The 26,654-nt window shown below is 38.8% G+C and overlaps 1 protein-coding gene across 2 annotated transcripts; it reads left to right on the top strand.

Moving 5' to 3' along the window:
• Positions 1-321: 321 nt before the first annotated feature.
• On the top strand, positions 322-25,401 carry SLC13A1 (solute carrier family 13 member 1; the record flags this gene model as incomplete). Of its 2 annotated transcripts, none has more annotated exons than XM_084266932.1 (15): positions 322-420; positions 2,318-2,446; positions 3,123-3,259; positions 8,576-8,763; positions 9,349-9,406; positions 9,496-9,562; positions 9,984-10,144; positions 13,891-14,010; positions 15,846-15,944; positions 16,034-16,135; positions 21,900-22,003; positions 22,848-22,957; positions 23,917-24,078; positions 25,032-25,169; positions 25,258-25,401. In XM_084266932.1, 15 exons carry the CDS (start codon positions 322-324, stop codon positions 25,399-25,401), a joined length of 1,818 nt encoding a protein of 605 aa, XP_084123058.1. The 2 variants fall into 2 exon arrangements, with proteins under 2 accessions (XP_084123058.1, XP_084123059.1); XM_084266933.1 differs by having other exon boundaries at positions 9,981-10,144.
• Positions 25,402-26,654: the final 1,253 nt, after the last annotated feature.

Raw genomic sequence — 26,654 nt, 5'->3', positions numbered from 1 at the left:
ACCTGAAATTTGTTGTTGTCTAGTTGTCTAAAACTTGCTTTAATTACATAAAATTGTTATGAGGAAGAGCAGGGAGAGAAAGGCATGAGGAGGCTGACATCTAGCCTTGGTTTATGATGAACACTTATCTTATCAACCTACTGTTAATAAACTCACTAAAACAATAAAGAGCAAGATTTAATTTTAACTTGGTTTACTGGCCTGCTTTAGCAATGGCTAAAGGTGATAGCTTGGAAAAATATTAATCAGAGTCAGCTATTTAAAGTCAGACCTATTTTTTTGGCAGTTTCTTCAGGAAAGTTCATCTACTGGGCATCAACCATGAAGATTCTAAGCTACCTTCTGGTTTACCGAAGGTTTCTGCTCATTGTTCTCACCCCACTGCTTTTACTTCCACTTCCACTTATCATCAAAACCAAAGTAAGTGACCTTCTTTGAGAGGTAATTATTCTGCACCCGTATTTTAAAGCTGAGATTCCCAGATTTTTTTCATAATCATTGAACCATAGAATGGTTTGGGTTGCAAGGACACTTGAATGATATTATGGTGTGGAGTTTCTTTTCTTTTTCTCTTTTTGGTTTTTTTAATAGATTATTTGTGTAGAAATGTAGAGAAAACCCCAGCTTTAATGTAAGATTCTGTGCTGTTTGCATGAAGTTCTGAATTATATTTTTAGTTTCTTGTTCAGGAAATGTTGTTCCCATTTAATATCATCTAGACTACCCTGAAAATCCTGTCCTTACTATTACATTTTGGGCACTTTTAAACAGCTCTGTATGATTGACAGTGGAGATGAATTGTCAGGAAAACAGCTGCAATTAGCTTTTTATTTGATGATAAATTTTGTCAAATTCATTGTGTTTTCTGATAGCAAATGACTTGAATCAAAGACTGAGAAATTCCCTCTGGTTCCTAAATAGAGCAAAGTTTGTGGCAGGACACCATAGCTATAGTTTACTTGAAATAAATTCTTCTGGCATTCAGTACCTCTTGTGACAACTTCAAGCTGATGAATTTTATTAGTGATTCTGTTCTGATGTCAGCAGAATGAAATGGAATTCAGCTGTGACTATCACACATACATTATATTCATAACATGTAACAATACATGAAAGTCCAGTTCAGAAGTCCTTGCATCACAGATAGATAGTGGTGACAGAGCAGCATGCTTCATGCTGTCTCACATCACAGATTCATTATTTCACTTCCCTCTCTGAGAGGAAATTCTTGAGAAATTTTTAATATGGTAGGACTTAAGGAAGATGGATATTTGCTAGGCAATAAATGAAATGACACTACTGAATTATTATACATAACACGAGCTTCCCATAAAAATACACACTAGCTAGAACTGACTGATTTGACATTGCTGTTTTCTGGTCAGAGGTTTCCAGAGACACACAGACCATCTCTGCTGCTGTTGTGTAATTTCACACCCTAACTGGTGGCATTGAAGATCTAAACCATTTTCTTCAAGAGCGTAAACATAAATCAAAACTACACAAAAGGCGTTTCTAGGATTCTGGGAAAAACTGGATTCACTTGATCTCATTATATTTGGCTGTGACTGCATTTTATGGGCAGCACTCAAGTAAACTCTCCTTTTGATTCAAGTAATTTGCTATCAGAAAACACAATGAATTTGACAAAAAACTGTTTACTGGGAGTTTAAATAAAGACACTCACTAAAATTAAAAGCCTTAAAGAGAACTGTGATTCTTGTCAGTCCTGCACAATGGCTTTTATATTATATTATATTATATTATATTATATTATATTATATTATATTATATTATATTATATTATATTATATTATATTATATTATATTATATTATATTATATCCTCGGCTTATTGATGCTGATGACAAAAATTCATTGATTACAAGAGAGACAAAATTTCACCTGTTATTGACTGTGAGTACTCCTAGAGGTTTAAAGGTTTGCTTGCAGCTGCAGAATGTTTGTGATTTATGTTAATTCATGGTCTGAGTATGCTCCAAAATGACCTATATGATTAATTGTGCATGAAAGAAAAGGTACCTTTTTTTTCCACCTTTCGTAAGTGGTAGAATTTAAGCAATTTTATTATCCCTTGGAAAACAAACAAACAATCAAACAGCTATTTCACAGGTTATGTTTCATATCTTAGCAGGATTATAAATAGCAGACAATAAGTACCCCACACTCAGGTCCCCTGACTCCTACTTGATCCATCAGGGGGGAATCTCTCTACTGACATAGCTGGAGATTTTGCAATTTTGATTATTTTCCTGAATGATCCACTCATATTTTTGTTGGTTCCTTTTGTATTCCAGGAAGCAGAATGTGCGTACACGTTATTTGTAGTTGCCATCTTTTGGCTCACAGAAGCTTTGCCACTGGCTGTTTCAGCTTTGCTCCCTGCCTTTATGTTCCCATTGTTTGGTATAATGGAGTCCAAGGAGGTAACCCTTTTCTTCCTCTCTGTCATATTATGGATTTCAAAGATAAAAACTCCTAAGAGACACGTAATGTTGAAACCTAATAACCTAACCCATGGATTTGTTGAGTGCCAATCACAGTAGGTCTACGTCAGGACTTGCTTACATGCTTTGTCCTCAGGACTTTTTCATCCTTCTTTATATACTTTTTCAAGATTGTGATTCAGTGCTTAGATACCAGTCACTGGGAAAATACTAGACTGATACAAAATATCCCTAATTGTACAGAACCATGATGACACACTGAAAACGTTCATGTCCGTGTCAAAGAGAGGACACCACAGATGATCATACTCTGTGTTTAAGTTGTTCTTTTATCTGCTGCATAGATGACTAAATTAACAAAAGCAGCAATTCATTGGTGGTTAGTATATGAGATGTGATCAATGATTTTAGGTTGCTTGCATCATAAATCTTATTTTTCATTTTGTTTTAACCCTGTGCACTTTAGTGCAGTTACTCTTACATACTTGGTAAAATGAAATCAACAGTTTCAATAAAATAAACAGGTTTAAACTTAAGCCAGAAATATTTCTCATTATTTACTTCAATATGTACCCTTACTGATACTATTAGAAATACCAAAATACTCTTAGAAAGTTACTGTTCAGTTAATAAAATATTTTTGTTTTTATTTCAGGTAGCATCTGCTTATTTTAAAGATTTTCATCTGTTGCTAATTGGTGTAATTTGTTTGGCAACGTCAATAGAAAAGTGGAATTTCCATAAAAGAGTGGCTTTAAGAATGGTGATGCTGGTGGGTGTCAACCCTGCATGGTATGTGCTAAAGTGTCTTGAAGGGCAATAATACTTGTGGAACACTGTATTCCAGATACAATTGCCTGCAGCTTTTTCTGTAGTAGAAATCCAGCCTTTCTTTTCTAGCAAGACAAAGTAGATATTTGAAATGATATGATTGATTTGTAGGTGACACTTTATTATTTTGCTGAAAACCTAATTGAAAGTTTCCTGCAGTGATTCTGTTCTTAATAAGGATCCTTCTGAACAAAAAATGTGATTAATTTAAGAATAATACAGGGGTCCTGTTTCCTAATGGTGGTTAATCCATTATGTATCAGATGCCTACAACTGAAAATTGCTGTGCTTATTATTAATTGGTATTTCAGTTAATGCGGTTTGCAAAATTCTGGATGCTTACCAAAGATATAAGAAGAGTTCAAATACATAGTGAGGAACAAAAGTGATAAAACTAAAGATGTGTTAGGGAAGGGAAAACACATCAAATGCAATTTCTTTATTTGTGGTTTTCTCTTTGTCTACCTATGAAGACAATAACAAAGGAATAGGAACTTCCCCAGGTGGATAAGGTGATAAGGGAAATGAAATCACACACTCTCTACTTACTCACTACCAACATATATCTTATGAAGTGAAAACTCTTTTCTTTGCTTGTTCTACAAGCTTGCAGAAAAGCTTTCAGGCCACAGGTTCATTTGCCAGCACACTGGCAAGGCTGCAGATAAGACCTATAGAGTGAGTCTGACTTCTGAGAATACATGATGCTTATGACTCCTTGTCAGGAAGCAGACAGTGACAGGAAGTGAAAAGAAAATAGAAACTCCAGGTCTAAAAGATGAGATGCCTCCTAAGTCATCTATCAAAAAACACCTCCCGGAATTCTGAATTATTTTTATTCCTCAGTGATTCATCTGTCCTGACTTATATCATATGTATTTTGATTTTCCCTGCATTTTTTGATAGCTGGTAGCTTTCTTTTTTTGACAAAATGCTCCTTCTTGCTCAACTACTTCCCATTACCTTTAGCTATATCCATGAGCTATGTGGTTTTGGTTATTTCAACTTCTCTCTTTTTTTGGATCAATTCTAAATCCTCCACTTTTGGCTGAAATTTTGAAAGGAAGAACAAAACTGGACATGTGCTGTGCTAAGATGAACACTGCTGGGGACACAGGAACCCACAGACAGCTCCTGAGGATACTTAGTATTCCATAACTATCTCAGCTCTATCATGTTCCCTGATCATGACAAAAGGTTGATAAAATGATGATAAGATGATCTGTGAAGGAGAAGAATCTCCCACCTCTCATCATCTGCTGCCCACTGCAAAGCGATGATGCTGTTCTCTTTGCATAGCCCTCCTTCACTAGCAGGAGTCCCTAGCCAGCCTGTGAACATTGGAGCCTCGTGCAGCCAAAGGAAGACATACCATTGTAGGAGGTATCTGCACTAGAGGACATGCAGTATTGGAAGTAGAATAGCAAGAACCTTATGGATTTTGGATCCTGCTGTCTTGAGGAAATTCAGGCTTATATCAGAAACAGCGTGGCCAGCAGGACTCGGCACTTGTGAGGCTACCCTGTTAGTACTGTGTTTAGTTTTGGGTCCCTCAGTACAAGAAAGACATTGAGGTGCTGAAGCATGTCCAAAGAAGAGCAATGAAGCTGGTGAAGGGTCTATGTGAAGTACAAATCTTATGAGGAGGAGCTGAAGTAACTGGGTATGTTTAGCCCAGAGAAACAGAAGCTCAGAAGAGATCTTATCACTCTGTACAGCTGAAATTAGGTTGTAGCCAGTTGGGTGTTGGTCTTTCCTCCTAATTAACAGACAAGGAGAAGAAATAGCCTCAAGTTGTGTCAGGATATTAGGAAAAAATTCTTCACTGAAAGGGTTGTCAATCACTTCAACAGACTGCCCAGGGAAGTAGTTGATTCACCATTCCTGAAGGTATTTAAAAGATGTGCAGATGTGGCACTTAGAGACATGATTTAGTGGTAGACTTGGCAGTGCTAGGTTAATAGTTGGACTTGATGATCTTAACAGTCTTTTCCAACCTAAATGAGTCTATGAGTCCCTAAAGGCCTCCCATCATTTGAGCTATGTGGTCTGGTCTGCAGGCTAACAGGGAGGGGTTCACATATAAGGAGCCTGCAAGGACTAGAACAAGTAATAAAACATTGATTGTGCATTATATACCAAAGAGTGACTTTATAGTTGACCAAGTTACGATCCCAGATTCCATTCAGAATATTTTTAACACCACCACATGGAGAATAATAAAGAAAAACTTGTGCTGAACAGGTTAGGATATACTTTATTATTTTTTAATCAATTTTAGAGTAAGTTTTTAGAGTACATATACCAGACTAAATTGTCCCCTGACCATCAGTCTGTAAAATGCTGGAAAATTATGATTAAGAGTTTAGGAACATGTTTGTGAATGTCTTAATTTGCTTTAGCTTTAAATACTCTTGCAAGTTGTAGTAAAATTTTATTTCTCCACTACATGAACATTCACAGTTTATGGGTCAGTATTAAAGGGATGGTAGGGACTGGTGACACTATAGTGGAAGTCTGTTACAGGCCACCTGACCAGGAAGACCAAGTGGATGAGGCCATCTAGACAGACAGAAGAAGTCTCATGCTCACAAGCCCTGTTCCTCACGAGGGACTTCAACCACCCCAGTATCTGTTAGACACAACGCAAGTGGGCACAAGCAGTCCAGGACGTTCCTGGAGTGCATTGGTGATAACTTCCTTCTCCAAGTGATAGAGGAACTAACAAGGTGATGTGTATGCTGAACCTTGTTCTCATGAAGGAGGGGCATGTGGGAACTGTGAAGCTCAAGGGCAGCCTTGGCTGCAGTGACCATGAAATACTGAGTTCAAGATCCTTAGGAAAGTAAGGAGGGTACACAGCAAGCTAACTACCCTGGACCTCAGGAGAGCAGGCTTTGGCTTTTTCAGGGACCTGTTTGGTAGAGTTCCATGGCCCTTGAAGATAGAGGGATCCAAGGAAGTTGGTTAGTATACAAGGATCCCCTCCTCCAAGCTCTGGAGTGATGCATCCCAATAAAGAGTCAGGCGTATTTGAGAAGTTCTGGAAGTCCGGTGAAGTTCCCACTGACTAGAATGATCCCAATTTTTAAAAAGGAAAAGAATAAAGACTTGGAGAACTACAAGTTTACATATGTGTCCAGCAAGATCATGAAGCAATTCCTCCTGGAAATTATGCTCAGGCACATGGAAAATAAGGAGATGATCAGTGACAGCCAACATGGTTTCACTAAGGGCAAATCATTCCTAACAAATTTAGTGGCCTTCTACAAAGGGGTTACAGCATAAGGGAAGAGTGACAGATGTCATCTACCTGGACTTGTGCAAGCATTTGTCACTTTCCCAAATTACATTCTTGTATCTCAATTGGGAAGACATGGATTTGATTGATGGATTTATCCACTCAGTGGATAAGGAATTGGCTGGATGGTCACACTCAAAGAGTTATGGTTAAAGGTAGATGTCCAAGTGGAGAGCAGTGATGGTTGGTATTGGGACTGGCACTGTTCAACATCTTTATCAGCGACACAGAGAGTAGGATTGAGTGCACACTCCATTTGTCAAAAACTACTGAGCTGTGTGTTGAAGTCAACATGATGGAGGGAAGGGATGCTATTCAGAGGGACCTTGACAGATTTGAAAGGTGGGCCTATGAGAACATCATGGACTGCATCAAAAGAAGCATGAATAACAGGTGAAAGGAGGTGACTCTCACCCTCTTCTCCGCTCTTGTGAAATCCCCTGGAGTACTGCAACCAGCTCTGAGGTTCCCAGTTCAAGACATGGACCTGTTGAAGCCAGTCCAGAGATGTGCCACAAAGACAGGCTGAGATACTTAGGCTCCAGCAAGACGTTATTGCAGCCTTCCAGTATATGAAGGAGGCCTATAGTAAAGCTAGGAAGGAACAGTTTACAAGGGCACGTTGTGAAAGAACAATTGGTAATGGCCTTAAGGTGAAAGAGAGTAGATTTATATCACGTATTAGGAAGAAATTCTTTACTGTGAGGGGGTTGGTCCCCAACTTTCATCTGAGGAGGCAATCAAAAACTGCGTAAATTTAATGGGGTTTTACACTATCAATGACAGTTGGTGTTGAACCATGTCCACTACTTGCAGGTCTGCAGATTAAGTCATTATTATGCAATTAGAAGTCCAGAGACAATGCAAGGGGCCCATATTGAGACAAAATCAAGTGTGAAATATTGTTGCTATTAGCTGAAATGAAAGGCTACAAGATGCACTTTGTATGGCATTTTTATGTTACAAAATACTGCTTACATTATTTTTGTCTAAAATCTTCTTTGTGTGCTAAGTGATCCTGACAGTTTTTGTGAAACTTTTGATCAAGTCTAGGCAAAGAGCTTTACAAATTTCACAGGTGACTTCTCACAATGCTACATCACAGTTCCCTACACTCAATTTTTCTGTTCCTGAGGTGATGCACGGCAGATGTTTAATGACACTGCCAAGACATTGGGACAGGAAGTCCCAACTCCCCAGGAGTCAGGAGGGCTACTCTCATTTAAAACTCCAAGAGATGTCTTAAACATGAAAATATGGCCTGTATACTAAGTTTACTGTCCAAATTCATCACATATGACATAGAATAGTTGATTATTTTTTTTAGTTTAAGATTAGAGCGGCTCCAGTCACTGATGCAAATAAGGGATTGCACAGATGCAATTCCTGTTTGTAGTAAACTTAGCAAAAGCTGTGCCAAAGACAGACTAAGACAGACAAAGACCTTCACTTTCCTATTTACTATCAAATATGGTATTTATTGAAGCACAAATAACCCCTACATCTGTCTTGGGGCTCTGATTAAGAACTAAGTACCACTTATTGAATTGTAAATATTTCTTCCTGGACTCGTCTCTAGAGGACTTAAATCCTAATTGAGAAGTCCAGTCTAGTTTGAACTAGTTTGTATTATATGATATTAATATCATTAGCAGAATAGCCATTTTAACTCTCATTGGAAGTTGTGAACTTTCATTTGAACTTTCTTTAGAGATTATACAAATGCAGAATCATTCTGCAAATAAGCAGTATTGCTTCTATTTCAGTTTATAATCCCTTAAACTACAATAATTTCAGTGTCTTTTTGATAAGAGAATTTTAATTAATAAAATTCCTCAGAGGTCAATTACATGCTTTAAATTTTCAGTGTTTTCTACGGTCAAGATTTCTGTTGAAAAAGCTTTCCATTTGTATTAAATAGAGTGGTGATAGGAGGTGTTGCTGAAGCAGCCACAGACTCTTCTCTTCCGTTCCAGGCTTACGCTGGGTTTCATGGTTAGCTGTGCTTTCTTGTCAATGTGGCTCAGCAACACCTCTGCTGCTGCCATGGTGATGCCAATTGTAGAGGCTGTAGCTCAGCAGATCATCAGAGCTGAAGGAGAAGCTGAGGCGCTGGAGGTGTCTTATTCTAACGGCTCCATCAACCCTGCACTAGAGCTGGACGGTAGGCAAGCAGTGCAGTTTTTGTCTTTGCCCATCCTCACCCTTCAGTGGAGCAAGCACCACATTAACATAAAGATATGTGGCTAGGGAAGTACTAGCATCATTGAGTGCTTCATTGTGGGACTTCTTGTGGATTACCATGTGTGAGGTCTGTCATGTTCATAAAGATTAATTAAAACAGAACAAGTGCAGGATATGGCTGTTTCATGAGAGGAGGGGAGAAGAGGCTGTGCTGTTGAGCCTAGTAAAAGGACTGAAAAGAAATATGACTACAGGCTGTAATTTCACTGGGGGTTAAAAGTTAGCAAGAGAAAAGAGCTCTAAGCTCTAGGGTAATGTTGGAAGAAAAAAATTAATCTAAACTGGTTACACATGTAGTTGAACTATAAATTGGAAAGATTTTTCTTCATTAGAAGATTCAGACTCTGGGAAAAAGGAGTAGGGCAGAAGTCAGCTGTTTTTAAGATGGGCACCTGTAAATTCATGGGACGATTTGAAGTGATTGTATGTAATGGGACATGGTGATGAAGCTTTTCCAGTTTTGCTCCCTTAAATACTTACTTGTCTTTGCATATATGTCTTACAGAAAACATAGGAGAATGTGAAAGCGGTGACTGGAAAGAAAAAGAAAAAGAAGTTCATGGGTAATAGTTATTCATTTACTAAATTCTGTTCTAAGAATTCATCTAAATAGAGTATCTGTTGACTACAATGCATACCTTTGTTTTTCCAGATATGACAATGACGTGGGTAGTACTGTGTGCACAATTGAAAAGGAAAATGAAAAAGAAAAGCAACAGGTACTTAACGTGTCTTTTTATTATGCAGCTAATGTGTGTAACTTGGCTCTAACCTAAACCTTGCTTCTATGTAATACCTAACATGGCACAGCTAGTACTGGCTTTTTCCACAAGTTAAACCAATCTTACTGGAGTATGAGCTCTATATATCAAGTGTGTATATATATATCAGTATATATAAAGGAAGTTATTGTGTAAAGAGTGAGACAGCTCAGGAAAAGGATTTCAGGACTTTTGACTCTGCCTCTTTTTCCTTGGCATGAACTGTGGCAGTACCACTGTAACTGCAAACCAAACCTGCAGCGTACTGCTGTATTGCCAGTAAATTGTCTGGCTTTTCTGGGACATCCTTGATTCCTAGTTTTGGGCTTGATGATGAGCCCTTCTTATATATTAATTGGTGTATATTCTTTCTAAGCAGAATGTACCACCTGATGAAACAGGGACAAAAAGCAGAGAGGAAAAACACAGTGGGATTTTCAAAGTGATGTGCTTGTGTGTTGCTTATTCTGCTACCATTGGAGGGCTGACTACAATCACAGGAACATCGACTAATCTGATTTTTGCTGAGCACTTCAATACGTAAGAGACTGTATTAAATCATTTGCATTCTTCTTAATCCAGATTTTAACCTGTTCTTTTTTGAACTCTCACACAGCTCGCCTAAAATGCATTAGAAACTTTACCCTTTGATCTGATGTTGTTTGATTCTATTATTTCCGTTGTCTGTTTGTTTGTTTGTTTTTGTTAAAGAGATAAAATTATATTGCACCAATATATTTGCCTTACACTGGGAAAGGCCGTAAGCAATGATCCAGAACAAGATGACCATTATATCATTTAGTAGTATTTCACTCTTTGAACAGCTGTGTGGAAAAATAGAATCATAAAATCATTTTGGATGGAAAAGACTTTTAACGTCATCAAGTGCAACCATTAACCTAGCATTCCCAAGTCCACCACTAAACCACCTCCCTAAGTGTCACAGCTACACATCTTTTAAATACCTCCAGGGATGGTGGATGGTGACTCAATCACTTCCCTGGGCAGCCTGTTCCAGTGATTTGCAACCCTTTCAGTGAAGAAATTTTTCCTAATATCCAATCTAAACCTGGTGCAACTTGAAGCCTATCTGGAGAGGGAAACACTACTTAGCATGAATATGGCAGACACTATCTGGCCTTACAGGACTGCTATTCATTTCTACGTACATCAGGAGCTACGTTTGGGTCTGCTTAGCAAAAAGAATCATGAGACTTTCACAACACCATGCTTAGTGCATTGTTGACATAAGGAACCTAGGTCCTTTAATCAAAGACAAAGTAAATACTTTCAAACCAGTCTGAAACTTTACATTCAGAGCAATGGTTGTTAAAAATGGCTTTTTAATTTGTTTTCTAAGCAGAACTACTTTGAAAAGAAAATTGGCATATTTCATGCCAAAGCTTTTGAAAAAAACCCAATAGTTTTTTCTGAATGTTTTTTCTTCAGCAAAATACTCATTGCCAGAAGCATTCCTGCTCTCATTTTACAATAGAACAAAATAAAGCACAATCCTTTTAATACCATCTTCCCACTATTCTGCATAGCATGTGGCAAAATGGTGACAGACCAATTATTGATAGACTTTCTTCCAAACTCTGTTCCCAAATGGATGAAATTTGACTTCAGCGCGCTGCTGAAGAGAACTGAAGTAGTACAGTCTGGAGAATATCAGCAATGGAGACGTTATGAGTGTCTATTATTGGGGCTAAAGAACTGCACAAGGCAAACTATGGAATTCTAAGTCCTTCAGACTTAAACTTTCAGACATCTAAGCATTTCTGGTTCAAGCAGGCTTCGCATTCAGAAGACTAGAAGAATCAGAGAATGATTACTAGAGGTAACAACTGTTCTTATTAATTTCCTTGAAGTTGTAGAAAACTTGAAGAAAACTGGCTTGCAGCTGGTTTTTCAGTTTGCCTTAGCTGTTAACAATCTCTTCAAGAATGCATAATCAGATTGTTGCTCTCTCCTTGAGTCTTCGCCCTCTGCTAGGAACACGGAGTACTGCACATGTAATCCGGTTTTATAACCCCCAGGATTTTGTTTAATCTTTACACAACCACTGAGCCTAATCCTTAATTTAAGATGAATCTACCACCTAACTGTGCAAATATTTTTATCTTTAACTGTCTTACTCCCCTTCTCCTTAGAGGCCCCGTTTGTTTTTATGCCCTCTCCGAAGTGGGAATTGACCTGTTAGCGTGATTTGGACTCACTTGCAGTACACCTTCATGTATCCTAAGCATCTGAAGTAGAATAAAACAGCAAAAGACCTATACATATAGCATATTCCTGAGTTTCCCAGAGGGAGGAAGGGTTACCAGACAATACTGTGTCGGGTAGAAAACTGAGTTCTGTGCTTGGGGAAGAGTAAATCTTACGGCGAAACCTTTGGCTCTCCAGTCAGGCTCACTGATAGGTAACTCAATTTCCTGAATCCTTCTCTGGTTATTGACTTTGACCTTCCAACATGAAGAATCAAGCTTTGCCAACAATACACTATTTTCAACTTAAGCAATTTTATAAAAGTCATAAAAGGAATAATATTATCTGGATTTGTTCTATGAACCAAACTTGTTGGCATTCGTAGCGTTTGTCTGAAAAGAGTTTATTGTTATTGGCACTGCATCACTGCAAAATGAGGATGATTAAAACAAACCACACTTTTTCTTTTTCCAAAGGAAATAGGTCTAGAAAATAAATAGTTTGGTGTGTCCTGTCCATCCTTGCCTCAGGCAAGATTTGTAGTAGATATTTGAACAATATCAGATAATGCAACCAACACTTTATAGTAGATAATTTTCTTAATCATTTGAATCGATCATCCAGTCTACCTGAGACATATTTTCTCTGGAGAGGAAGAATACCTAAATAGAATTTCTAGAAATTACTGGATTACTAGAAATACTTACATAGACATTCATCCCACACAAACTTACTATGAAAACTGGACAAAATAAACTAATATTTTATAAAAGAGTTGACTCCTTAGTATAAAGTTTTCAAGAGCTTGTTTTGTTGCTCAGTAAGGAATTATCACAAATAATTCAGAAAATATTATAAACACTTCAACAAGTGATGAAATGCTAAGTCATTGCTATGCTGATGTCAGCTTTTTCCAGTCTTGGAATTCGTACGTTCAAAAACTGATGTGGCTAATCAAGTAATAAAAGCTAAATAGCCACATAATTCATTATGTGCCTTTTCTTGTTCCAGTTTCGCTGTCTCACCACTATGTACAGTTACAATTTATAGCATAAACTCAAAAAAGTGGGTAGGGCTTTTGGGTTCAGTAACTGCTGGCACTTTAATTGCAGTATATGTGAGCATCCCAATAAATATAATTTAATCTTAAAATCTACATGTTTCTTGATAAAGCATTTATATTGCACATTCACTGTCTCAAAGACCTATGCAGCCATCAGAATTCCTTTTCTTCTAGCAAGTCCTGAAACACAAAAGACTGACTAATAATTGGAAATAGTCACTTATTTTCCTTCCATGTTATTTTTTTGTCAAGGAGGAAGGCTGTTCAAGAAGACTAGAGCTGTCTTACTTTTAGCATTAAAAGCTCTCTCAGTAGTTTCTCATTCAACAGTAAATAATTTCTTTCAGAAAACTAAAGCCCATTTCTCAGTTTCTTAAATACCCATAGCAAGGAGAGCTGTGGTTGACTGGCCCACATCTTTAAACACTAGGTTAAGATAGTCTGAAAGAGACAAGGTGACAGGAAAGAGAATCTACCTAACAAATTAACATTCCTGCCTTTCCTACGAATTAGTAATAATAATAATAAGCTGGTTTTAATCAGTTCAAATCCCTTATGGAACATTGAACAATACTCAATGTTGTCTCCACTATTGTCTTCTAAGTTCATTGGAGTTTGTTCATTGGAATATATTTTCTTGTGGTAAAGTCTCCTCTCAAAGAACTGCTTCTCTTCAGGTTCTGTTTCTTCATAGTCCTAATGGTCCATGTCACTATGAGTGGCCCTTCCTTGCCTCCTGAACCTGGATTAGACACATTGTAGTTCATTGTCAGATATCTCCCCAGATCTTTTGTTGATCCAGTGCTCAAATAACTGGCAAAGGTAGTTTCTACAGTGATCATGATAATCAGGAACAGGATGGGAGGGTGAGGCAAGAGGACACCAGAGGCCACCTCACGTTTAAGTCAGCTGCTGTCCAGAAGCATTCTCTTGTAGCAGGGATTACTGACACTTCTCACAAGTCTTCAAGCCTTTGCAAAGCTCAATTGGTTGTTTTTTTTTTTCTTTCATGCAGACGTTACCCAACTTGCCAGTGCATCAATTTTGGATCCTGGTTTATCCTTTCCATCCCCATCACAGTTATTATTCTGGTGCTTTCCTGGGTCTGGCTCCAGTGGCTTTTCCTTGGGTTTGAGTAAGTACATCAATAAAACTAAAGATTGAAGACATAAAAATACTTTATTCAAGAGCAAATATTGCATCTACGTTTAACAGGCTTAATAGGAAGATAATGCAGCAATGTGATTTCATATCCGTGATTAGTATGGTTGAGTGTGTGGATGGGACAAGAATTTCCTAAAATAAGGATCCTTGACTACTCATCCAAATGTGAAAAGTCCAGAACTGATGATTCCCCTTCCTTTAGAATATACAGGCATCATCATTAAACAGCGCATGCGTTCAGGACAGAAGAACACTGAAATTTTACACATGTTGGTCTAAGACTGGAAGATTTATAGTCAGAATGTTGCCCTTAATTGGAGTCAGGCATCTTGAGCAATATCTGTGTTAGGTAACTGTATTTGTAAGTGTAAGGCAAAAACCTTCCACTTTTCCAAAATATCTATGTAATGGTATGGTGAGGTTTTTTTCTGCCTCAAAGCTTGTGCTTTTAAGGTTTTGTAGTGGAAAATACTTCTTTGAGTCTGATTCTTCAAACACTTGCTCTCCATGAGTTCACTAACATATGCAGAGATAACAATGGGGACACCTGCCTTCCACAGTTATGTGTCTACTTCTGATGCAAGAGATGAAGTGTGAGACTGTCTACTCTTAAAGAAGCTTAGAATCATCCCACACTTATCACTTTATATGTAGATCAGGGCAAATAGCCTGCTGATCTGTATGCAGGCTACTCACACAATACAAACTTTTTCATTACGAAAAAAACCCTAAAGCAAAGTCATAGATGGCTTTCATTAAGTATCCAGGTTATGTATTTGATTGCTTCAATTAGTTCCTATGATTAAAGTTTCATCCTTCCTGGGCAAATAAGCTAGTCAATAACAGGACACATTTTGTTGCTGCCTTTGTCCATCTCCCACTGGGCTTTGTCAATTAATTCCAATATGCTCAGTTTGGTGACTATGGGAGATACTGCATTGTAAAGTTAAAATTTTGCTTATATAATGTGCAGTTGCTAACTGGAAAGTTTGGAGGGGGTTTTGTTTGTTTGTCTTGGGTTTTTTTTTGTAGAATCATAGAATCACAGAATGCTTGGGCTTGGAAGGGATCTCAAAGATCATCTAGTTTCAACCCCCTTGCATGGGCAGAGAAACCTTCACTAGCTCAGGTTGTCCAAAGCCTCATCCAACCTGGCCTTGAACACTGCAAAGGAGGGGGACAGCCACAGCTTCTCTGAGAAACCTGTTCCAGTGCCTTGTCACTCTCATAGGGAAGAATTTCTTCCAAATGTAGAATCTACATCTACCATCTTTTAGTTTACAACCATTAACCCTTCTCCTATCACTATTTTCCGTTGTAAACAGTCTTTCTCCAGCTTTTCTATGGGACCCCTTTAGGTACTGGAAGACTTCAATAAGGTCTCCTCAGAGCCTTCTCTTCTCAGTGCTAAATAACCTCAAGTCTCTCAGCCTGTCTTCATAGGAGAGGTGCTCAGATCATCTTTCTGGTCCTCCTCTAGTAGCTCAGTGTCCATTTTATGTTGAGAGTCCCAGAGATGGATGCAGCACTCCAGGTGGGGTCTCATGAGAGTGGAGTAGAGGGACAGAATCACATCCCTTGACCTGTTGGTCATGCTTCTTTTGATGTAGCCCAGGATACAAGTGACTTTCTGAGATGCAAGTGCACATTTCCAGCTCATGTTGAGCTTTAACATCCACCAGCCCTCCCAAGTCCTTCTCATCAAGGCTGCTCTCAACCCATTCTCAGACTAGACTGTAGTTGTGCTTTGGATTATGCTGTATGCACTGTTAATTCATCATTCAATATTGCTGATTTTCATTCCAGTTTTAAAAACATGTTCAAATGTGGCAAGACAAAAACAGCTAGAGAAGAGGCCTCAGCACAGGTGATTCGGGTGGAGTACAAGAAGCTTGGACCAATGAGGTATGTCAAACTATAAATCTGCAAACAAGTGTCAGTAAATCCAATTATGAATTCACTAAAATGTATAATCTCTTCTGTTTCTGCTATAGCTACCCAGAAATTGTTACACTTGTCCTGTTCATTCTAATGACCCTGCTGTGGTTCACCAGAGAACCTGGCTTCATCCCAGGATGGTCTTCACTTTTCCCAAAGTAAGTAATCTTTTTGATGTGCCAACAAGAAAGTATTGGTATCTTAACTACATACCTTCTTTTCCTCTCAATTTAAAAATAAAAATTAAAAAATGTTTTCAATAGTTCAGAAATATTCCAGGGTGAAGTTGTTGAAAATCTTTGTAGCATATACAGGATGGGTAAACACCAGCAGTTTCATAGATGTGTGTGTGCAATAGCTGAAATGTGCTAAACCCATTACAGGATAACATAAAGTGTCCCCTAAGAGGGATTATGCCTAGTTTTTAGACTTGATCCAGTGTGGGGGTATGCATAATGATTGATGTATCTGACTTCCTCATCAAATCTGTAATTCCAAGAATAAATCTTTGGTTAGAACTTTTTGTTCTATTGTCCTTAGTGACAGCCACACTTGTCTGCATACAGGTCAACAACCTCTACTTTGACAGCTCTAATTAACAATATAATTACTATCATACATAACTCTTTCAACATCACAGTTCAACTAACCACCAAAACACTAGGAACAATTCAGGAACTATTGCATTCTTTTACCTTCTGCTATGGCTTGGTTACACAGCCCCTTCCCCAGGATCACCTAGGCTTTTTTTCTCCAAGAAATAGGTTGTTCTTGCAAGAACTTACAATACTGTGACATTTCCTGTTCTTTTGCTGTAATTACAGTAATTTCAGCTCTGTTGTTCTGTGATAAAGGTCTGAGTTTTGCTCTGGAGTACTGGGAAGTAGTTGCAGGTTTGGGAGGAGCAGGACTTTGTGCTCTTTAAATCCTTCTTGATTTAACATTTATTACTAGGTGGGTCAAAGGACAGTGCTGGACTTGTATGGTAATTTTCCATTCTGTTTTCCTGTGTGTCTTTGATAGATGGTATATAAATATGTTCCATCACACCTCCTGTCTTTAAATATATTCCCACTACCCATACACTTATACATCCACTCCAGTGCTCTGCCAGAAAGTGTGGTAAGGGTGTTACCACATAATTGTACCCCTTTGAACATTTAAAGAGCAAAGAAAAATAATTTTGTGTAAAAATATCATTTAGAAGTGTATTTAATTTCTTTTAAATTCTTTATTTTTTGATTATTAAAAAAATGCAAAAGCATGTATTTTCCCTTATAACAGCAGAAGAGATGATGATCATTGTCTCATATGAAACACTGCACTCTTGAAGGGGTTTTGGAGTGTTGAACTAATCAAGCAATCAGCTAGCTAAGTAATCAGACTGCCTTTGCTTTTCTTTCTGCTTCATAATAACATTCAGTGCTCATCAAGCACCATTTAAAGAGATACATCTGATATAGAAAAACAGGCATTGTAAACAACCTTTTAAATATAGGAATTATGGCTCAAATGAGTGATTTCAGTTCAGAGATCCACATGGTCCTATTTGAAGTCTTCTGGTTACTGTTGTCTGTGGATTTTGTTCACTGACAAGGAAAAGCGGAATGTTCTCATAGTAAGTGTGGTTAAAGGTTCTGCACGCGATGTTACTTTGTGGATACCCTCCAATGTTTTCCTTGGAAGGGAGTGAAAGCATGTGTCATGTCACATTAGGCTGAATCATGTTATAATTTGGGTGAGGTAACCTGAAGAGAAACAAAGCCAGTGCTACTCTGTAAAAAATAAGTTTAAGAGGAAAGAAAGCATTTATTACTATTCAAGTCATACCTATTTCTAGATAGCTTTCATTTATCAATCAATTGCATTCACAGGCATAAAATCAGGCAATTAGGTTTTTACTTTTCTGAACAAAGAGAACTTCTCAGATGAGATACAGGGGTGGGGCAAAGAGCCAACACAGGTACAGCTGGTAGCAGTAATAATCCATCTTCTTTGAACAAGAAAAGGAAAGAGGAAAAATAACTCAAACCCCAGGAACAGTGGTTCTATCAATGGTTACATTGCACTCACCACCTTGACGTCCAAGAGGCTTCTAGTAGTGCATGAGCTGTGGCTTGCACCTCTCATTGCTTGTACCCTAATTCCCCCACATGCAAAATTGTTCAGTGTTTTGTATTTACGTGTATCAATAGGCATGTGCATGACTGCCTGAGGTTTATGTTACAGGAAACAACTGTAAGGAAGCATTCTCTGCCCTTAGAAACCTCATTTCTTCTCAGAGATATGATACTACTTACTTTCTGAAGGATATTATCCCACAGTCTCAAGCCAGAGTCAAGGAAATACTGTCACGTGCACAGATGAGCTTTGTCCTTATGAAAAGCCACAACATCAGAGCTATAAGTAACCTTGAGACCCTTCTGAATCAATGAGTAGGTCCTATTAGGTGGGAATCACATCATTCCCAGGGTCTTAAGCTAGATAGGACTGCCAGTTCATTTATTCTAGCATAAGATCAGAAGAGCTCTGACGTGGCTGGCCCTGTGTGGAGCCAGGAGTTGGACTTGATCCTTGGATGACCCTTCCAAGTCAGGATATTCTGTAATTCTGCTGTTTCACATTGTTCTGTGTGTTAAGCCCAGTACAGATTTGTTTTATTAGACCATGAATTCCCAGAAAGCAACCAGGCTTGATTTCAAGGTAGTAAAGCACAGGTTCCTCAGATTTTTGGAATTTACCTTTGTCCTTGATAGTCTGTTTTAGTGGATAATCACCTCTGTTGCAAAACTAAATAAGATACACTCACACCTAGTTTTCTGTCTGAATATAGCTTTCAGCCATCTGTTTTTGTCTTTCACTGACAGATTAAAACCTCTTCTGCGATAGGTGCTTTAAAGATATAAATATCTGTTTAATTATATCACATTATCAGCTTTGTTTTGACAAACTAAATGGAATAATCAAAGTTTTGCTTAAAAAATAAATTCTCATCATTCTCACCACCCATGTTCATGTTTTCAACCCCTTGTGTGCAACTTACTGAATGCCCCTTTAAAATACAAACAGTGATTATTTTTGTTTTAAATCACAACAGAAACATTGATATTTAATGATACCTCCCAACTTATTAAGGGCTACTTCTTGAAATGTCAGACAATTTTAATCCACATTTATGCTGCATCAGTATTGAGTAGAGCTCATTTTTTAGCAGTGTTGTCAGATGCCTTTCAAAAATACATTGCCTTTACCACATCATTTTTCTTACAAAAAGACTAATCCTTTACTGTCCTGCCCTGAGTCCTTGTTACCTCCCTCTGAAGGCAGACAGCAGGATGTTTTAATAAATGTTGTATAACACTACAGAGAGCAGCACAGGGTAAAAACGCCTGTTTCTTCCCCATCTGTTGACAGCACAGGATCACACATCATTTCTGCTACACCAGTTTCCTTCCATGTCCTGGCCTGATTCCAGGCTGTAGGGTATTAGCTTAAATTAGAGTAGTTTCAAGTTGGCCTTTGGCCAGGACTTTATGATCCTCATAAGTCATAGAAAGCTCAATGCTGGGCTGCAACTGACGACAGCTGATGTATGCACGGTGGGCTTCCCTCGCGCTTCCTCAGATTACTGCCTGAGTGTATTCTTTTTTCTGCATGATTTATTCCTTTCTCTGCAGACAATACAAGACCACTGTGTACTCTTGAACACAGCCCTTTTGCCTATGATGATCTCGAAGTGATTGTGAAACCTCCTTGATCAATGCCTTTTTTGTTTCCATATAGTACAATCAATCAGATTTGCAGCATTATAAGCAGGTACATGCTGTATATGCAACTGTATTACAGCCTGGATAAATGGGCTTTGAAAAATGTTTATCTTAAAATTTGATAATTACTGAAAAGCTTATGTTTGGAATGGTGCCATCTGTGTCTTCATAGTAGTCTGACTAACTGTAGGCTGGTGTGTGTCCCCCAAGCAGGTTTTCTGAGAATAATGTTTTGCATCAGGAATACTAAGGTTTTAGGAGAAAAACGTTGCACCTCCCTAGCTCAGCAAGAGGAGATGCAAAGTGCTGTACTTGGGGAGGAACAACCCCAGGCACCAGTACACACTAGGGGCCACCGAGCTGGAATGCAGCTTGGTGAAAAAGGACCTGGGAGTCCTGATAGATACCAAGATGATGAACCAGCAACATGCTTTTGCTGCAAAGGCATCAGATGTTATCCTGGACAGATACTGCCTCTCTGTGTATCACTGCTGAGGCCATGCCTCGAGTCTGCATCCAGTTCTGGGGTCTCTACCACAAGACATGCCTCTACAGGAGAGAGTCCAACAAAGGGCCACAAAGATGATTAAGAGGCTGGAGGATCTCCCCTATGAGAAGGGGATGATAGAGGTGGGATTGTTTAGCCCAGAGAAGGGAAGGCTACAGAGGCATTTTGTCAATGTTTAAAAATACCTGGGAGGATGCAGAGAGGATGAGGCCAGGTTCTTTTCAGTGATGCCCAGTGACAGTATAAGAGGCAATGGGCCAAAAGTGAAACCTAGGGGGTTTCTCCTGAACGTCAGGAAATGTCTTTTACCTGGGAGGGTGACCAAGCACTAGCACAAGTTGTCCAGAGTTTCAGTGTATCACTCCTTAAGATGTACAAAAGTCATAAGGACATGATCCAACTGGCTCTGGGTGACCCTGCTTGAGCAGGGGGGGTTGGGCCAGGTAACCTCCAGAGGTCCTTTTCAACCTCAATCATTCTGTGAAGAAGCAACTGCCTATAAGAAAGTGGCAGCATGAATTGTTTCTGTATCTAAATCTTGTCTTCCTTCAAAACTCCTAGCAAGTCTTAAGACAGCGCAGGATAGCATCCTAGAGGAAGAGATTTTCTGCTCGACACCCAGTGCTGGGTTTTTACTTTCTTTGACAAAATTCTTATTTCTTTGAATATTCCTGACTGAAGTAAGACAGGCTGGGATATGTCACCACTGACAGTATGTAGCAGAGTCACATGTTTGTGTTAAAATGGCCCTAGAGCTCAGCTTTGCACTTTACCTGATCTTAGGGCTACAAGTTAGAAGGACATCAGTTTAGGAAGCACTACTGCAAGCAGTTCTCATGCACTGGATGACCAAAATAAACATGGCCCTCATGTTTGTGACCCTAGTAATAACAGACATAGGAGGATGATAATAAATCTTTGCTGCCTTCTCATAGCTATAAAAGAGTCATCCTTTGTGGGTGTGCACAGTGCTCTTAAGGCCTGTTGGATTGAATCTATTTCAGATCATAATAAAGTTATTAAATTTATCATTGAACTGTGAAAATTAGTTGTTTAAACATCAGCTATTCCCAAACATTTCCCCTCCCCTGTGTGACAAAATAACCTATGCTTACTCAAGATGCAGATTTATTAATTCAGAGGTTTTCCATCTAATATTTCTATAGCTGTGGTGAGCTGACCTTGGCTGGCTGCCAGATGCCTGGCAGCATCCCCCCACTCTCACATCCCCCCTGTCCCCCCACTAACCGGACAGGGGAGAAAATAAGGTCAAAAACTTGTGGGTTACAATAAAGATACGGAGATCCCTCACCAGTCACCATCATGAGCAAAGCAGACTTGATTTGGGGAATACTGATTTAATTTAAAGGTCAATTAATAATAGAGCTGGATGGCAAGAAACAAAGACCAAATCTAAAACACTTTCCACCTTCCCCTTTCTCTGTAGGTTCAATTTCAGTCCTTCATTCCTGATTCTTCTTCTTTCCACTCTACCAGGTGGTACAGGGGCTGGAGAAAGAGGGGTTGTGGTCAGTCCATAAGAGCTCCTTTCTGCCTCTCCATCCTCCTCCTCCTCACTCCTTTCCCCTGATCCTCCTCCCTTTATATTTATATGGATTTTTTTTTTCCTTGTTCACTTCTCCTTAGGTACAAAGGCTATGCTACGGATTCAACAACTGCCTTAGTGATAGGACTCCTGTTCTTTATTATTCCGGCAAAAACATTGTCCAGGACTTCAAATGGAGAAAACAGTTGAGTATATTTTGATGTAGATTTTACTACAGAAAAGGTATCTAAGAAGCAACTATAAATAAAACTTACTGCACTTGTTAGAGAAATGTTTACTGAAGTTACAATCTTAAAACAGGGCAATATCTTACTGGGATACAAAACGTCCCTGTCCTGGAAGTCAGTGCCACCAATTAAGCAATGTGAGCCCCAGGAGCTAATGCTGTGCAGGACATCTGGTACCTGCATCCCACCGCCGCCAATGGAAGCCACCTTTCCATTGACTGCAATGGGCTTTGAATGGGACTGCAAGGGGCAGGAATGGGTTTATTTAAGGTACTCCATAAAATTTGACACGGTAAATGAGTCCATTCTCATTTAATTTTTCTGCTCTAAAATGGAATTTACCCTGATTAAAGTATACTTCCAGCTTGTCCTCTTCATGCATTCAATCCTGATGCTGAAATCAATGAGATCCAGGGGTTTACAGAGAATGCAAGAGCAGAAGGTAGATGGGTCTAAGTGAAACAGCATTCATTCAGCAATCTGAATAGTGCAGTTTTATTGAGGAAATTAAACTCATTGATATCCCATAGCTATCTTCCACATAGGGAAGGAGGGGAGAGGGACCAATGCTCATCTGTTGGAAACCACTATAGCTCTACTGTCTACAGGCTATGGCAGTTTTCACTAGATAAGAATCTGTCCTGGGAAGTGCAAGTTGTTCAAGTCAGACTTTCTTTGTGTTACAATGACGAATTTTTGCCTTTGAATATTTCCCAAGTACTTCCTCAGACACATAATTTAAAACTGTGTTTCAATACATTTTTAAATGTTGGGTTTTTTCCTTCTTTTTTTTTCCCCTAGCTGCTTTTGGTTACACTCCACTGATTACTTGGAAGGAATTTCAGTCATGCATGCCCTGGGAAATAGCTATTCTTGTTGGTGGTGGGTTTGCACTGGCAGACGGCTGTGAGGTAAGGCAATTTATAGAAGATACTGAACAATTAGCATGACCCACAACAGGAACAATTCAAACATGTAGTGAATTCAGTTATTCTTTTGTTTTAACAGACTATGAAGGGAACACATAAACAGGAGGGGAATCAACTTTTTAAAAGGGTAGACAGTGGCAGGACAAGAGGGAATGGATTGAAGCTAAAGGAGGGCTGGTTTATATTGGATATTAGGGGGAAGTTCTTTCTAGAGGGAGTGGTGAGGCACTGGAACAGGCTGCCCAGCGAGGTGATGGATGCCCCATCCCTGGAGGTGTTCAAGACCAGGTTGGATGGGGTCCTGGGCAACATTGTCTAGATCATGCCCAGAGGTTGGTGGCCCTGCCTGGGGCGGGGAGGTTGGAACTCTGTGATCCTTGGGGTCCCTTCCAGCCTAGATCATTCTGTGATTCCATGATTCTTTGATTTTGTAGGAATATTGAACACAATAAATGTGACACCTATCCAGGATGTTCAGAAAGCAAGTTTACAAAAAAAAGTTTACTTTGTCTTCAGAGAGTGTGCACAATGATGACTACTATTTTTTATTTAGTTTAAACCTGATGGTGGTAGTTGTTGAGCAGACAGACAGTTTCCAAAGCATTAGGGTTAATGTCCTGGATCACTGAGGAGCTCTGATGGCTACTCCGGTATATTAATGTTTGGGCCAGAACTCTGGTTATGAAGCCTGATATACATAGATCACAGTTTTCAGCTCCTCTGAATGTCTCAGAGGTGCAAATAGAAATATTGGGAATGTAGTTTGCGTTGGTTTCTATAGGACACCACTTCACTAGGAAAAATTGCTTAAAAAACCATGATAGGAATAGAAAATGTAGTTCACAATTATGAGATTAATAAATTTCCATTCTATACCATTTATTATAACTTCTTTTCAGTGATTTGCAAAACATAATTGTGTTCTTGTATTCGTTATACAGGTTTCAAAACTTTCAGAATGGGTAGCGAGTAAATTGACACCTCTAGGATCATTACCTTTGTGGCTCGTTATCCTGATATCATGCCTTATTGTCACTTCAGTAACAGAGGTGGCCAGCAACCCAGCTACCATTACAATATTTTTACCCATACTAGCTCCTTTGGTGAGTATGGCACAGGCTGTTCTTAATCAGAATCTGCTCTGTCATCCAAGTAATAATACAGACACTCAAAGATGCAGGTTTTTTAAGTTTGCATAAAATGCATCATGCTTTGGTTTTTCTTTTCTTTTTTTTCTGTGCAGTGTTGTGCATTAGGTACTTGGTTGTTTTGAGGCTTTCTTACAAAAGATACTGAAAATTCAGTAAAATTGGGTAAAACCTCAACACCCAAAAATCAACACTGTTACCATTTTTTTGCAAATAGTCAAATCAAAGTAAAGGTCTCTCAGTGTTTCCTCAGGACCACTTCTTCAGTGAACATGGCTAACACTGTAACTTTCAATTTGTTACCAAAGAGAAGAGAGGGCTAATAGATGTGCTTTATACATGAAACCCCTCATTTCTTCCCTCCTTAACTCAATTGTGTCCTTTCTTCTCATCATCTTTATAAAAACACCCAGTTCTTTCTTCTTCTTAAAAACTTACTGATCATCTTCTAGTCAGTAGATCTTCCTCTCAGCCAGCCTAGACACACACTAATGCCCTTTCCCCCTCCTACAGAGAAACCTTAGTCCTGGTCTTATTGAATCCCTCCTATGTATTATATACAAATTCAACTTCATCATATCTCTTTGCGGTGTTCTTGCTTTCTGTGCTTGTGCAGTGCGTGCACGCTTTGCAATAGTCTTATTTTATGGAATGAACTACAGCTAGAAAACATCAGGCATGAATTTCAAGTTCAGTAGCTGTTCTGTAAAAAAATCACCTTTTTCTCCTCTGAAGCATTCCCAGATATAATCTTAAAAATGAGTTATCGAAAGAGGTTATTTCTCATTATTTAAACTGGCAGTTCTGTCCACAGTTTACTTGTGTTAATATAATAAGTTTGTATTTCTGTGTTTCATTTGGCAAACGTGTCCCTTGACAGCTGTTCTCTCTCTTTTATTTTACGACAGGCTGAAGCCATTCATGTGAACCCACTTTTCATTTTGATACCTGCTACTTTGTGTACTTCCTTTGCATTCCTCCTTCCCGTAGCAAACCCAGCCAATGCCATTGTATTTTCATACGGTCATTTAACTGTTATGGACATGGTAAGTTTTAAGCAGAACTCCTTAAGGGGATTTTTAACATTTAAAATAATTTCTTCAGTGTTTCTGCTTTCTTTTCCCTCTCCTTTAGGTGAAAGCTGGCTTGGGCATTAACATCATCGGAGTTGCTGTAGTTATGCTTGCAATTATGACATGGATAGTGCCAATATTCAATCTCTACACTTACCCGAGTTGGGCACCAATCATTCCTGCTGCAAATAGCACTGGGCTGTAAAAAAACAACCAAACAAAAAAAAGTCCTGGGCATTGTTTTGGATTAGTTTTGTTTCTTTTCTTTTCCGTTGACTTGTGGTGAGTCACTTAAAATGCTTTTTGTCACCACAGCAATAGGGATCCGCATTACTATAAATACCGTATTTCACAGTCCCAGAGACTGATGGTCCAGTCTGAGAGTCTAATCAAGAACACTAGACTTTCTAAATGTCATGAAGTTAGATGAAGTTTCTAATCTAGTTCAGCTAGTCTGAATTTTTATATCTTCATGTTATGAAGGAACAAGTAAATGTGCATAGCCATTATCACTGGCAGTTTGCTCGCTTTCTCAGGGTAGTGGAATAATGAGATTTAGGATTTATTAGTTCACATAACTTTTCTTACTATTACTTTGGTGATATTTGGGGCTTCTTGAAGAGCGTATCTGTTTTCTGGATTCAAACACTGTTTGAAATGGTGTTGATCACAAACACAAGATTGGACAGGTGGATTGTCTTGAACACACAGTTTACAGAGCTGTCAAAAATGCGCAGAAAAAGGAGAGCAGCATGGCCATTTACGCAGCACTTTATATGTTAAGCACCTTGTAATTTGGAAGGAGAACAAATACTTAAGCTTATGTTTAGTCTACCTCCTTCCAGGACCTCACTGAAACATGATGTTGTTGTTGTCATTTAGTCTTTTTTTAGATAGACAGGTATTGATAGGTCTGAGTTGATCTATATGAACAGAGGTTAAATTACCATCATACCGCTTTGCCAAAAATAGAGATATATCCCCTCGATGAATGAAAGCACAAGGTAGTGTGCTGAAGACGTGACGCGCAATCCATCAATCAAGACTACAGTGCATCTTCACCAGGAGGCTCACGATCTCCACAGGACAGGTGGCAGTTTAAGGTTTCTAGACTGTGTTAGTGTTGTAAACACAAAACTGTGCAATGTAGTCAGAATGTGAGCTTGGAGTTCAAAGATATCTAAATAATGATGGTTTACATTGTTGTTACATGTCTTTCACTGTAAGGGCTACAGCATTGTTCTTTTTGCCTGTTGGGAAGACCCGTGACAATTTGTAAAGAGAGTTTAGTTAGTAGTCTCAATCAAAGCTGCATGTAGTTACTTTGGGTCATCCCCTGGGGTGCCTCTATGACGGTTGTAAACCTTAATCTGTCTTTTACAGATACCATAAATTATCCATTTTTCCTAACAACAACAAGAAAAGCGCTTTTGTTTTTTGATTAGATGGTTTATATCT

The sequence above is a fragment of the Gallinula chloropus genome, assembly GCF_964237585.1.
Source record: "Gallinula chloropus genome assembly, chromosome: 1".
In the NCBI taxonomy this organism is placed as follows: Eukaryota; Metazoa; Chordata; class Aves; order Gruiformes; family Rallidae; genus Gallinula; species Gallinula chloropus.
This window is presented reverse-complemented; position numbering and strand designations above follow the sequence as displayed.